The 14,772-nt window shown below is 40.4% G+C and overlaps 2 protein-coding genes across 5 annotated transcripts in view; one reads left to right on the top strand and one right to left on the bottom strand.

Moving 5' to 3' along the window:
* The first annotated feature begins 899 nt into the window (after positions 1–899).
* fam78ab (family with sequence similarity 78 member Ab) lies at positions 900–13,090 on the top strand. 2 transcript variants are annotated; one of them, XM_035141358.2, is made up of 3 exons: positions 905–1,860; positions 2,648–2,951; positions 8,227–13,090. In XM_035141358.2, exons 2-3 carry the CDS (start codon positions 2,689–2,691, stop codon positions 8,750–8,752), a joined length of 789 nt encoding a protein of 262 aa, XP_034997249.1. In that variant the 5' UTR covers positions 905–1,860; positions 2,648–2,688; the 3' UTR covers positions 8,753–13,090. The 2 variants fall into 2 exon arrangements, with proteins under 2 accessions (XP_034997248.1, XP_034997249.1); XM_035141357.2 differs by having other exon boundaries at positions 900–2,951.
* The window catches only part of nup214 (nucleoporin 214), a 40,156-nt gene continuing 38,077 nt past the window's right edge, over positions 12,694–14,772 (bottom strand). For all 3 annotated transcript variants that reach the window (XR_004694106.2, XM_035141352.2, XM_035141354.2), the window contains one exon: positions 12,694–13,805. Coding sequence is in view for 2 of the 3 variants with exons in the window: in XM_035141352.2 (XP_034997243.2) it covers positions 13,739–13,805 (67 nt within the window). In the remaining variant the exon portion in view is untranslated. The remainder of the gene's footprint in view (positions 13,806–14,772) is intronic.

Raw genomic sequence — 14,772 nt, 5'->3', positions numbered from 1 at the left:
GCACAACATGACTCTAAATGTCCCCTGCAGCCTCCATAACACCCCCGATATCCCGGCGGAGAGGAGGAGAGGTGATGGAAGCATAAAGCGATGCGGGTGAAGAAGTAAACAATCAGAACCAGAACCAGGAAGGGCGAAGACAAAGCAGCGCAGCCACTGTGGCGTTTGGACGCTCCGTGCGCATGTTACGTAGTTTACGCACGGTCCCGATTCACCATCTGCGGTGCATTCTGCTGCACAGCGGAGTTCTCCAAGGTGCTTAAACAGACCTGATCATATTTCCTGTTATATGGAGACACAGGGAGGACTTTCTAATATTAAAACTGATACCACTGTACCACCAAACAAAACTAATCAGTAATAGCAAATGACAAGTGAAATTATAAACGAATAAATACAAATATATATATTTTATTGTGGTGGAAAGCCTATTACAAATAAAACCACAGAACAAAATATGATTGCCAGACTTCAGACCATACTGATGATTGATAATTGATCAGCCTACTTGTCAACACTGATCACACCTTCCCAGAAACATCTTTGCAGACTACGGTGAAATCAAATAAAAGTTGTTGACATGACTACTGATATTAGGTTGAACTGCAGATATATAAGTTTATTTCATTCATTGACCAAAGAAAACTATTTAAAAACAAACACAAATTATCAAATCTTAATGAAAAAAGAGCAGAAAGAAGAATATTCTTAAATCATCTGCCCATCTTTCACAAGATATTAATTAACAAAGCAAATAATTCAATACAAAGTTTGATAGGCCATTACAATTAATGTTTTCACAAAATGAAAATCATAAGGGTTTTATTACGATTATTATCATTATTAGTATTATATTTAAGTCATTCTTCAGTATAATTCTATATATTATATATAACTATATTAACCATTATTTTTCTGCTGGAGCACTTTGTACTTTGTGTTGAAAAGTTATCTATAAATAAAGTATAATTATTATTTATAACTACCTTGTTATTTAACTTGTAACTTATATTATTGTAAGTTAAATCATGTAAGGAATATGATGAGTCAGTAGAATACAACATGGTCTAATACTATAAAAGTTATAGTTATGAACTTACCAATTATAATTATTTGTATTTAAAATGGAGTGTGTTAGAATAGAATTCAGTCCTCTCCATCTCCTGCACTTATTTATCAAATATACACATTTATTTTAATATTTACACTGAAGCCTAGCTCACGTGCTCTGGGGCTGTTTTCTGACCGGCTTTGCCGCACCCAACAGAAAGCTCCTAACACTACATCTCCCAGCAATGCTTGCGGCTCAGGGCGGAAGTGTCGTCCCTCAGATACTTATAGAGCCGCTTCCCAGGCAGCTGAAATAGACCAATGCGTAGCGGGGGTGAACCTGCCGAGGCAGCGATGGGACGAGCACGGAGACCTGACAGCCTGCGCCGGAATTTAGGCTGAACCGCATCCCATCGCGCCGGGAGGGTCGAACGGGTGTACGTGACTTCATCCCGGTTGATCGTCCCGGTCCCGTCCCGTCCCTCCAGAGGCGTCATGTCTTTATTCATCCCCACATTTACGCATGGATCCGGTGGAGTCGGCGCTGAAGTTGACGCGGCGGTGTCCTGTGGATGTTGCGGTGCTCCGTCTCAAACTCGCCTAGGTGTGGGCGCTCTCGGAGGGGCTGCGTGCCTCCGTGTGCGGGACGGTGAAATAGATGATAATAATAATAATTGTGTGGCAGAAACAGAAGGAGCGCGGGCTGAGAAGCAGATAAAGGAATTATAAACCTCCCTGTGTGACCGAGGAGCTGTGAGAGCCGCTGGAGACATTCTGCTGCTGGAGACTTTCTGCTGAACTGTTTTATAGGTAGACTTCTTTTTTTTTTATGCATGTTTTTTTTTGGGGGGGGATCACAATCCATTAACCTTTAATCCGCACATGCATTTACGCCCTTAAAGTATTACACGTTTCCCCCCCGTGATGAACTGAGGCTATTGCGGATTAAATGGACACTGTGTGAGCGTCACATCTCAGCTGTCATTCATAAATGTCCATTTTTTTTCAAGTTCGATCCCTCGCCAGATGGTTAAACAGTAGAGCTTTAACCCCTTAGATTATATAGTTCAGGATCAGCCCTATAATGTAATACAGAATCACACAAAGAGCAACGCGACGCCAAGATGTAACATTAGTAGGTTTTTATTAATTATTTAGCGCGTAATCATCCTGAACTTTTTCTTTTACCTTTTACGCACACCTCTCCAATGCATGATCTGCAGAAGGTCACGTCTTTCTGCGATAGAGTAGGCAGCGTGTAGGAACCATTGACTTGTATCATGGCAGCATGAAAGCATCAATGCACGGATAAGGAAAGTTCTTGCATCATGCGCTTGTTTGATGAAGTTGGTTTTACGCACCGGAAAGCATGCGCTCCGAAAATATGAAGACTCGCTGAGCCCGTCTTCTTCTTCCTCTTCTTTTCTGTTCTGGATCCCAAATGCATGGCTTTTTACGAGACATTGCTGTAAATCATTTTTTTGTTCCGCCGAGCATTTTTTGGGGGGTGATGATGAGGATCCAACTGAGGTGATTTTCTTCTTGCTGTGTCCCATGCGTCTTTCTCCTCCTCCTCCTCCTCCTCCTCCCCCTCCAGACCTCTGGACGTTGTTGTGGATTGACTTGCTGTGTAATGCGATGGGCTGCATCCAGAGTATCAGGTGTAAGCCCAAGAGTTTCCGAGACAGTGTCATCGTCCTGGAGGTGAACACTTGCATCGATTCCAACCCCACCAGCATCGACGAGTCTAACAGCGTGGTCCTGCGCTACCGAACGCCGCATTTTCGCGCACACGCCCAGGTCCTGGTGCCGCCTGTGCCCTGTCAAGAGACGTGGACCATCGGCTGGATTCAAGCGTGTAACCACATGGAGTTCTATAATACGTATGGAAACAAAGGGATGTGAGTATCGTGGGCTCTTTTTTGTTTCACTATGTGAAGACTCCCCAGGGATGAATAAGAAATATTGAGACATGAACATAGAGTTTATGTTTGGATACTGAACTACAACACCAACGAATATAGCCATTCGAGCTCTGATGGGTTAATTTGCTGCACATTACACCTCTCCTGCAATTTAGATTATAACAGCAAGAGTGGCTTGGTACATTTGAAAAAGTACTTTAAACAGTTATTGTATCAGAAATGTGCTTGTGAGGGAAATACACTCATTAGCTGTTCTGATTATACTGAAAGTCTTTGTCAAATGTGATGCACGACTTTACATAAGAAAAACTTTGTCATACTTTTGTTAAGGCTGCAGTAGCAACTAATCTACCTATTACTTTGACATGAATCTATCAATATTGGTCTCTCGAATGTCAAAAAAGTTAAAAAAGGCAGTCTCAACATCACCAGTGTGACATTGTCATGTGTTGTTTGGTCTCAGAGGTTTCAGTTCACTGTCTTATGAGCAAGCAACAGACCCTTCTATTTCAAATGTTGTACCAGTTATTTTCTTGACAACTATTGCTTTAAAGAATAACATGATAATTAATTATTCCCAATGTAGCCTGTTAAATTAATGTTGATCTATCTATTTAAATATATAATACAGTTGCTGATACTAGAATATGTAGATAAAAAAAGTTTAACCAGTTCAGACACAAGTAAAAGAAACCCAACTTAAGTTAACGATTGCCAATCTTCTTAAAGTGATTGTTCCAACCACTAACAGAAAATCTTTTTTTAGGGTAATTTCACTGCTTGTGAAACTTCCTGTTTCCATATGACTAAAGTTCAATGGCTGTGTGGATGGCTCCAAAATGAAAATCCTCTTCAGTAGTGAAACTAGTCTGCAGTTGAATCTGAGCTGTCCAGCACCCTTCTGTGCTGCGTTTTAAAAATACTACACATGTTGACGTCAGTTTCCAGTAAGTTAACATTTGTAGAAAAGGAAGATAAATGGACTTCTCTGTGAGTGCACTTTAATTCAATCAGTAGCTCTGCTGTGTGCAGTATATATGTGGGCTCATGGCTTCATGCTCGCAGGCAACAAAGTAGTTCAAAACCAAACAGATAAAAGAGCAGGATGTTGGGCCTCGGCTCGTCAATACAGTTATATTTGCACTAGTGGTTATTTATTTATAAAACAGCTACAAATGCAGCTTTAAAATACATTCATGACACCAATTTTTTGCATTTGATGTCCCTTTTTATTTCCCCACTGTGTGCGTGTGTGTGTTGCTACAAATGCACCACAAATAGCAATCATCTTATATCCCATAGTTAACCACAAGCTGACAGGCCCCCAGAATATGCTTTATCTGTAGAAGCTGCAGCAGAGGATGTTTGAGTGCTGCACGTCTAAGATTAGAGACGCAGTCCACTCCCACGGCACCCCAACCCCATTACGGCCCCACACATGTGAGTGTGAAGTTAGTGTCTCAGAGGTCGGTCTGATCAGTTCCTTTTGTCAAATGAAGTTGTACTGTTTACAGTAACTGTCTCTGTCATCCAAAGATACACAACTGTATTGTGAATATTTAGCTGGTTGTATGTTGCTGAAGTGTGTTTTTGTCAATTGTTGCCATAGAAACATACAAGCTTTGTTAAAAAAGATTGTATTTTTTGATTCGTCTACTTATAATCTTCTAAATTACTCAGTCTATAAAATATAACAAAATTGAAAATCACCAGTTTCCCTGAAACTAAAGGTATAACTTCAGATGTCTTCAAAACTCAAACATATTAAGTTTCTTATGATATAAAACAGAAAAGCAAAATCCGGAACCAGCAAATTTTGCTGCAGATTAATATTCTGTTGATCAACTAATTGATTTAACAATTTCAACTAATTACTTTAGCTCTAAAGGAATTTTTGTAAAGATCACATTAACTCCCAACCATAGGGTTAAAAAAACATCACTTTAAAAGACTTAAACTCTGATATTGCAAATTCTGCCACAAAGGTGGATAATTTTAGATTACATTAGCATTCGTCAACTATTTTAGAGCAATGTTGATCAGGATGATCACACGTCGGAATGTGCTTTAATACCGAATGAGACAATGTAGTTATGCAGATAGGAAATTCAGAAATTTGACTAAACATTGTCACAAAGCATGTCTGGTAAGTACAGACAAATCCCGGAGACACAGAGGAAGGGTGATCCTAAGTTAGACGTAACCAACATGGATGTAACAGATGCAGTATATATATAGATAGTACTACACTGTATATAGGAGTGTTGGAATGCACCCACCCACCTTTGCTGTAGTGTCTACAAACACAAATCCCCTCTTCATGCAGAATTTACATTATTTTGTCTGCCGCTGTAGCTCACGCACCCCAGAATGTATTTCATATATTATTATATTCCCTATTTTAAAATCATTAAACTTTTCCTCAGTCAAAGACAGAATTTGACGAGCAAATCAAGGCCACTTATTCCTGAGGTTCATTTTGGGATGAAAGAGTTGAGTCCTCTCACACTAACTCGTTTCTTTGAAGGTACCAGAACGTCACGGTGCTTTAATTACACAGAACAGCTGAGGATTCTAATGTGGATGATTTCTCTGTTGGCTTTGGATGATGTGATCTGGATTCAGGAAACATTTGCAGTTTCTCCTCTGTCACTGTCTTACAGAGCAGATTTACTGAGGGGCAGTTGGTTTGGTCCATTATGTGTGTTTTTTGTAAACATGCATGTACACATGCTGATATATATAGTCCACTGATATGTGTAGTGATTAAATGAGCTCTGCTGTGGTGCTCTACAAACACAAAGGTGCTAAAAATAGGGGATGTGTTAGAAGTGAAATGAGACCATTAAACAGCAGTTAAAGCTACGATGCATTTTCCAATGAAAGTTAACCAAGTTCATTAATTCTGCACACAAAACTTACTGCCAGTAGCCTTGATGTGGGACAGTGTGGTAATGTCGTACTCGACACTCACACTCACTCCTGGTGAGGATAAAGCCTGCGGTAATTGATTGATTGATTGCATTGCACATTTACTACTACTGCAAAATTTTATCCAGTCTCTTGAGTCAACAGAATTCAGTTACTCAAAACCATTTGCCCCCAGCATGCAAATGTATGTTGTAGCAAAGCTGCAGAAACATGGAATGAGCTGTTTCCACTTTGCCTACGTTCAGTCGGTAGATACAATCACAGGGGTTATTACAACCGGACGTTCAGGTGAACAGGAAACTGTTGCAACCACATACAACACTTTCTTTTGTTAGATTAACTCAGATACACTTATGATCCACATATGTTTATCTCCTCTGATTCTGTTCTTGAAAATATGGTACGCAACTCTATCAATGACATAAATACATATTGTTACAGTTTTGGTTGATTCGATCACCTTCGCATTCATGCTACCCGTGGCAGGAGATGATTTTTTCATTATTTCCTTATGAGGCTACTTTACTTTTACAGTTTCTACTGTTTACAAAGGATAAGTAGGTGCTGTGAGGCTCTGGCTGATCCGACTGGTGCTCTTTAGTTATGCAGGTAGAAGTATGACAAAGTATAAATATTGAATAATGCAAAAAAAAAACTTCTAAAAAAAGGGAAGTATAGATCTTCTGTCCTCATGCACTCTCAAATGCAACCTGTACGTTCTGGTTACAGCGGACTCAGTGTGCATATGTATAATTTTCATTCAGCAATCATTTATTTATTTATTTTTTCAAATTAGTTGAGCTACTCCACAGTCCTTCCAAGAACAACCCCCTGGCAGCTACACCCCTTGTTAATTGTACTAGAACTCATGCAGCATTTACTGACGACCTCAGGTGTCATACTGAAAATAAAGTCCAGTCATTTTTTTTAAAGAAGTGACTGATTCCCTGGGCTCGGTCACAAACACTCGCACTGCAAACTGAAGACACAAACAGGAAGTGAGCCACAGCTCTGCAGCGCGAAACCAAGTCGTGATCAAAGTCCCTCAGCAGCACTGTGCCTGTGTGCACTCTGCAGCCATACTCTGCTCGATGTGCCTTTTATTGGAACTTGACTGTAATTTTTCAGTTTCACAGCAAGTCACAGTCTGCCTGACATTTGTGCGGTTTGGTGTTAAACATCTGGTGGAAAGTACGACCTGATTAAGGAAAATTAATACATGTTCATGATAAAGTATAATGAGCTTCTGAGGCCATGTTGTCTGCACAGTTGTGCTTCGAGGGGTTATGCCACTGACTGCTTTAAATTGTTTTTCCGAGGCGTCAGCTAAGAGGATTTAGTGATTTTTTCGGAAAACAAAAATGTACATATGCACATGCATGCACAGTTGCACACTTGCACATTCACAAACACACACAAAATCATGCCCGCATTGCTAATCTCGCCCCCTGGGTGAGTACTTCACATTGTGAAGCGGGTCATGTAGGCACTAAGCCATGTGGCCGTGATCACACCGTTATCTCCTCTGCTCTGCTGGTCCTCAGCATTAGGGAATGAAAGGTAACCTCTCTCCCGCAGTGGACAGAAAATCGATAGGTGGACCGACTGTAGGTACCAGGTCACTTAATCTGTTCATCGACGCCCGCTGTGTGTGTCACAACATTTTATTGCACTGTATTTTTTTCACAGCGGTTTGAAAATTGGTGGTAAGAGTTGAGTGCGAGGCCTTGAATTAACGTCTTGAGTCTGTCTTGTGTTGATGGATCAACAGCAGCATCACTAGGGGGATTACTGAGATGCAAATGCTCAGCTGTTTATACAGGCCTGGTTTTTACCTCAGGAATCATTTGCTGTGGTTTACTCTGTCAGAGCTATAACTGTTTTTAGTAATCTGGCATCACTTCTGGCAGCAATAGATGTTGATATCACTAGAAAGACAAAAGATAGGTCAAGAAATATGTAAGGTAAAAGATCAAAAGCAAGTAAGATGGCACTCACTAGAACATATGCCTCCGCCTAATGCCCTATCGATCTTTAAAAAAATTCATGGATCCGCCTCTTAATCCTGATCCTAAATGGGCAATTTTAGATCCAAAGGACATGTTTAAAATAATCTGCTTAACTGGTTGTTCACCAGTGTCTCATACACCATCAGACATTATTGAGGCGATGACAGTGAATACAATATTATAGCAACCCAAAGAAATGTTGACCAAAACTATGACCAAAACATGGTGTGATAACATCCATGTATTAATTAATCTCACTAAGCAGTTAATAGCTATCAGCTTCAATTCTGATGACTCCTTTCAACTTCCAGGTCAAGTTGGGAGCTCCCGGACCTGCGTGACGGCAAGATCCAGGCCATTAGTGACTCGGATGGAGTCAACTACCCATGGTACGGCAACACCACAGAGACCTGCACCGTTGTCGGCCCCACCAAAAGGGACAGCAAGTTCACCGTTAGCATGAACGACAATTTCTACCCCAGCGTGACCTGGAGCGTGCCAGTCAGTGACAGCAATGTGCCTCAGCTTAGCAGCATCCACCGTGACCAGAGCTTTACGACGTGGCTGGTGGCCGTCAACCAGGCCACCTCAGAGACTATTGTCCTGCAGACAATCCGCTGGAGGATGCGGCTCTACATCAAAGTGGATCCGGACAAGCCTCTGGGTCAGCGGGCTGTTCTGAACGAGCCTGTGATCCAAGAGCAGCCCCAGATCCTTGGCAAGAACGAGCCCATCCTCGCCAACGCCATGGTCAAGCCTAACGCCAATGACGCCCAGGTACTGATGTGGCGGCCAAAGAATGGTGACCCCGTGGTGGTCATCCCACCCAAATACTGACCTGTTTCACTGACCAGGCTGGCCTTGGATACTTCGACAGTATCATCTCTCTATTTGTTCTCTTTTGTTTTGTTCCTGCTCTTCACCAGCTCTCACTGCTGTCGCCCTTCGTTGACATTAATGTCCGTCTATTTTTTGCCTCTTTGCTCTTTTCTCTCTTCTATTTTCAAAACAACGGACGGAGAGAAAACCAGGCAGAGGAAAGGCTCTGAGAAAAAGACCAGCTGATGCTACAAGGGCAGGGGGATGTACTTTTTAAAACTGGAGTGAACAAACTGCAACCATTCTACCTTCAAACCGGGTCGGGTCTCACTGTGCTAAATGAAGTCACTGACGAAATGAAAAACAAGAGTATTTCTTGTTTTTTTATTTTGAACATTTTTATATTGTGGCTGTTTGGGCCGAGCAATGCAAGGTTTGTGAGTGTGGGTCAAGTTATAGTATTTACATGACCATGTCTTCGCACATGCTCCATACATGGATATGCACAAACGTTGTGTTCAAATACCAGTTGTGTTTCTATTTATGGTTGGGAGAGAGTGCATTTTATTTTGTTTGTTGCTGGCAAAATGCATTGGTTGACTATAGATTTTAGTAGTTTTTCAAAAAAAAACAAACATGCAAGACATTCAATCCATGCTGCCTTAAGTTTACATCGCTTTCCACTGCAAACTTCTTCGCCTTAAACTAAGTGCAATGCAGTATTTTGCTCATTTGTCCCATCTCTTCCAGACTGTTGGTGCTGGCGTGTGTGGGTTTAGGACAGGAGATAAATCGCGTCTGACATTTTGGATTTTGTCGCATTTACCTGACAAATGCATTGTCGAACAAGTGCAACCAGCAATATGTGTAGAAGCAGTTATACAGTTGTGTGTTTCGATTGCATTACGCAGCAAAAGAGATGCTATGTGCAGAAAACACCTGTGAAGCAAACCCTTGTCGATAGCACTGAGTACATTCAACTATACGTGCAATAACAAACTGAGCAAAAGGTACTTAAAAGCACTCCTCAATTAACCTCATTCACTTTATCCTCTTCAGTGGCAGCTGTTGCTTTCAACATCCTTTCTCTTCATCCCTCCATCTCAGGGCCCCTTTTCACTTCCTTCCCTTCTCGTTTTTCATCCACCCTGTCTCGCCTACTCGCGTGTTTAATACTTTAAATTAAAAAGACAGGGGGAAATAACTTTTAATCACAGCAGTCTGCTTTTCCCCTCACAATCATCCACATTATATTTATTATTGTTGGCAGTCTTTAAATCTGTAAAACTGCTTTTCTTTCATCAAAATCCAAACATGTCTGCGTCTCATGTAAATGGTCTCTATTTTTTGGCACTTATCCTCATCTGTAATGTTAATCTACACCGATCTACAATCTATTCCTCCTCCCACTCCTCCTCTCCCTAGTCTCTTCTTCCCCTCTTTCCTTCTCTCACTTTTTATCTGTTGTGGAGGCTGAAAAGCAGAACAGGAGCCGTTTGAGTTTGATCCCGGCTGCTCGGTCGGCATATAGATGACCCACTTCTCTGCTCTGCCAGTTGTAGTTCTCGCTGCGGAAAGGTGGGGCCTGTCTCCCTTTATTTTACCGCCAGTGCACGCACACACACACACACACACACTAAACAAACAGCTCTGGTCTGCTAAATACCAACATTTAACGAAACAATGCCCACTTAATGTTCATCTTTGGGCATGGCTTCAGATACAAAACATCTTTTTTTAAAAATCTATTAATGAAAACCTTTGTTAGAGTTTTTCAGGTTAAAAGCCAGTTTTAAAGGCTTAAAGATACTATGAACATTTATGCAAAGTTTCCTGTGTTTTGGCTCCAATATAAAAAAAAAAGCATCAAAGTCCTATCTGGTTGTGTGTTTCACAAAGATTTGTAAGCTGCTGCTTCACTGTATTAGCATCTCCTTTCTATGGAGTGAACAAAGCCTTCAAACTCGGTTCAGAAAACATTTCTTTGAGTGTTTTTTAGGACATTCTATCCACTGCAACATAACAATACAGGATTATTGTGTAACTTCACTGTGTAGTACCTTGATTTTGCTTATATTTCCACCTGGACTTTAAAATCATACATAGAGTAATACTACTTTAAGTAATACTACATTTGTTGCCTATTTTGACGAAACGTTTTTGAGACCATTCAAACATTTGTGCAAAGACAACAAAAATTGTAACAACCATTGGAACGTGTGTGACTTCCAGTATAAATCTAATGGTAGCTCAGTAGAATGACAAACTCTAACCCTAACCCTGGCTAAAGGCTCCACAGACTTCCATTCAGACTAATGTCGTATATAAGTCAAATAACATCCAGCTGAACCAGAGCTCAAAGATCAAATCCATCGATGCACTCGCTCTCTCTGAGGATATTATAATTACATTTAAGCCCACACATGGCTTCATCAGGCACTGCTCCTGCAGCCTGTGATGCTCTGTGCTCCGGGCAGAGTCACGGGGGAACAACAGTGGTGAAGGGAGACGGAGAGAAGAAGTAAGAGGCTAGTGAGGGACTACTGTCATAATTAGATCTGCAGTGACACACTTACACGCCCTACATGGACTGAACCGTGCCGAGTCGTGCTGGGAAAGGCAAAGGCTAGCTGGAGTCATGAGTGAGATGTAAGCGAGGTCAAAGAGCAGAGGTCAGGGGTCAACGCATCTGAAGCTGCCACTGTCCTAAACTGGGCCGCAGACAGTCGAGAGGTTGTGGTGGAGTGATTATGTATGTGACAACACATTGTGTTCGCTTAGAAAACAACTATTGTATCCTGAACTGCCTCGTAATGTCTTCATCCGACCTACGGACACCACGGATGGTATCCAAGCTGGACTAAGTGTAATATAATTAAACCTTTCACACGCATGGCCCCGCGTTCCCAACGTATGTGTGTGTGTGTGTTTTCATGCGAGTTGTGTGTTAAATCCCATTGGAGGGATTTAGAAGGGATGAGTTTCACTTATGTACTTCTGCTGTTGTTGGGTCATGATTCTCTCTCTCTCTCTCTCTCACACACACACACACACACACAAACAAACGGGGCAGGACAGGGTACGTCCTTGTCATAAAACAGGGATAGAGAGCTCGGACGCAAACACACACACAGAAACACCCCGAGGGGAAAGGAGCAGGCCTGGTGCGGTATCTGATTGTCACAGCAGTGTCACATTGGCAGAGTGTACTCATTTATCAGCCCTGCACGTGGACGGTCGAAGCACATGCACATGCTACAAAGCCATATGCACAAACACACCTGTCTGCTAACAAACAGGGAGTGATGTATGTGATTCTCCCCGAGGATTAACTACAGCGAGGACATTTTTATATAAAGAAGAAATGGAGGAACTGAGGTCACAGAGTGGGGGTGCCTGTCAACATCAGCAAATGTCTGATGTTGATGGAAAAAGGCACTAATCGTCTTCTGTGTGCGTCTGTTAACTTTGCATTAATGATTTTACATTCGGCGAGATGTCACAAATGCAATATGCTTCCTGAAATCAGCCACAGAAAAACAATACTGCACATTATTGGTTTTTCCCTGTATGGAGCACAAAAAGTGCCAAAATTGGACAGCGCCAAAACTATGCAGTGTAATATTGTATTATTTGAAGTTGTGAATTCAAAAAAACCTCTTGGCACTTCATGATGGGCCTAATTTCATCATTAAATGCTTATAGTATATTGGTATTTCCTGAGAAATATCACAAATGCAAAATGTAGCCATTAGGGATGTTATTCGTCGTAGCGTTTTCTGCTTGTACGGCCGTGCCAAGCGATCAGACGCCTCCTCTCCTAAACCCACACCATTACAGTTCTTCTGAGGGCTGCTACTTTTGCTCCAGCTCTTTATTTATTGGTTGAACCCTCGTGAGACAGTAACCTTTATTTAAACCAATAAATAATCCCTAGTTCACACTCAGGACCACCTGCCTTCATTTCCTGGTTTTTATTATTGGTTCAATCCCATTAAGGAAAAAAATGGATGTTCCACAGGTCAGTTCATCTCACTATTCTCCTTATTTAGGAAAATAAACAACATAATTCAGTGTTTGAAATACAACCTGAGAGATGGTACATAGGATACTACGAGCAAATATGTTTGTTTTTTCATTTAGTTTGGTTTGCTTTCTGGAAGTAACAGCACTGAAATAGTTCAAGCAGTGTGTGTTTGTTTGTTCAGCTTTGACTTTTTACACCAATACTTGAAAATGGGTCAGTTCTGGCAAATATTTAAAAACTGTGAAAATGCACAACATTGGGGTGAACAACCCCTGAAAAAATATATTAAAAAGTCTTTTTTCAAGAATGAATAAAATGTACAAATGTCACCTGTCGTCTCTCCTTTTCTTTTTAGCTAAAATTTGCAGATTCACCTTAATGGAGGTACAGTTATTTGTCACACTATTACCAGATTAAGGTCTTGTTTCCCATTAGGAAAACTATTATTGACAATATACTGTTTTCCAATTTATAAATGCAATATTTCCATTAGCTCCAGACAGATTTATTAGTCGGCTATAAATATCACTCGATATGAGCTTTTCACAGACATATCAATACTGGCTTTTATGTTTGCTGATATGTAAACTGTTGATTTCAATTATAAACAATGCAGAAAAGATGTGCATTTATTAGTTTAAGAATTACTCATTAATTCAAGTTCTATTTTTATTTACAGTTGTTAATGATATAGTTTATGGTTAAACTGTAAAACTTCATACATTTGTCATAAGGGTTTAAAAACGACATCTTAGGAATCATTACAATTACTTTTTTACCTAAATGTCGGCTAATACATTGGTATAGAACATTTTTTACTCCCCAATATCGGTATCAGCCCCTAAACATCCACATTGGACTGCTTTTTATTGGCAGCCCACTTTACGGGTCTGAGTTGTTTATCCAAACTGAATCCAACAAAGATTTCCGTTGCTGCCTGGTAGACACAAGTCACATTTCCTTTTTTAGCACATCTTCTACTTTTCATCTCTATATGTGTCACTTCGGGAGATTTCCTCACCAGGCATGTTGGGTTCGTTCGACCTGCACAAATCAAAAGACCAGATACCAGATGAGCCAGAATAAAGAAACGCTGTCTAAAGTGCTGAATTCAAAAAAATCTTGAAAGCCTGCACGTTTACAAAGAGGCCAGAGGCGACCCACACGCTGCTGAGCACAGTCAGTCAAGAGATTTCTATGGCATCAGAGGGGATGTTACTGCTCTGTATGTGCCTCTTTTTGTTAATGGCAGCGATTGAAAGCACATAAAAGAAGATAGAGCATAGTGGTGGAGTGAAGCCATTGGATAAAATCAAGGGAGGGGACATAAAAAGAACCACGCAAAGAGAATACAATAAAGAGTCTTCAGAAAGTCAGGTTATGAATAAATTCATTGGAAAACTTTAATAAACAAGTGATGGTTCTGGGTGCATGTGGTGGCCCGACATGTCACTCACACCTTTTTCTTTTCCCTTTAATTTTCAACCATCTATATTGCAAAATATTATTATTCTGCATGTAAATCTTATAAATGTTACATTTTACTCGTGGTTAAATAAATAAATCTCTTGTAGCTGATGTTGGCAACTCTCCTACCAGTCAGGAATTAAAAACTTGAAACTCATAATTTGTTTACTGAATTTCCATTTATACATGGTTTTCAAACACATTTCAAATTCAGTGTTTAACTGGGAATATCCTTTTTTTTTTTTGGTCAACTGGTTATACCATGAAAAGAACCAAATCTATCTGTAAATAATGTTTACATTAATCTTTAAAAAGGTGACACTAAAAAACAGATTCATTCATAAAAATGCTTAAAGATTTAGCTGTTAACTATAATTTTTAGCAAATGTTACTCAAACAGGAATATTGCATTTGTTGGGAACTATTGTCTGATGAGGAATAATAGACATTTATGCTAGTGAGGAATGACAGCATGGGAGAGTTATTTGCATGGTAGTCAGAATGAAGAAATATATATTTCTATATATACTATACAATGATATAC

This window comes from Hippoglossus stenolepis, chromosome 18 (genome assembly GCF_022539355.2).
Source record: "Hippoglossus stenolepis isolate QCI-W04-F060 chromosome 18, HSTE1.2, whole genome shotgun sequence".
Taxonomy (NCBI): domain Eukaryota; kingdom Metazoa; phylum Chordata; class Actinopteri; order Pleuronectiformes; family Pleuronectidae; genus Hippoglossus; species Hippoglossus stenolepis.
Note: the sequence above shows the minus strand (reverse complement) of the source record. Positions and strands in the feature narration are given on the sequence as shown.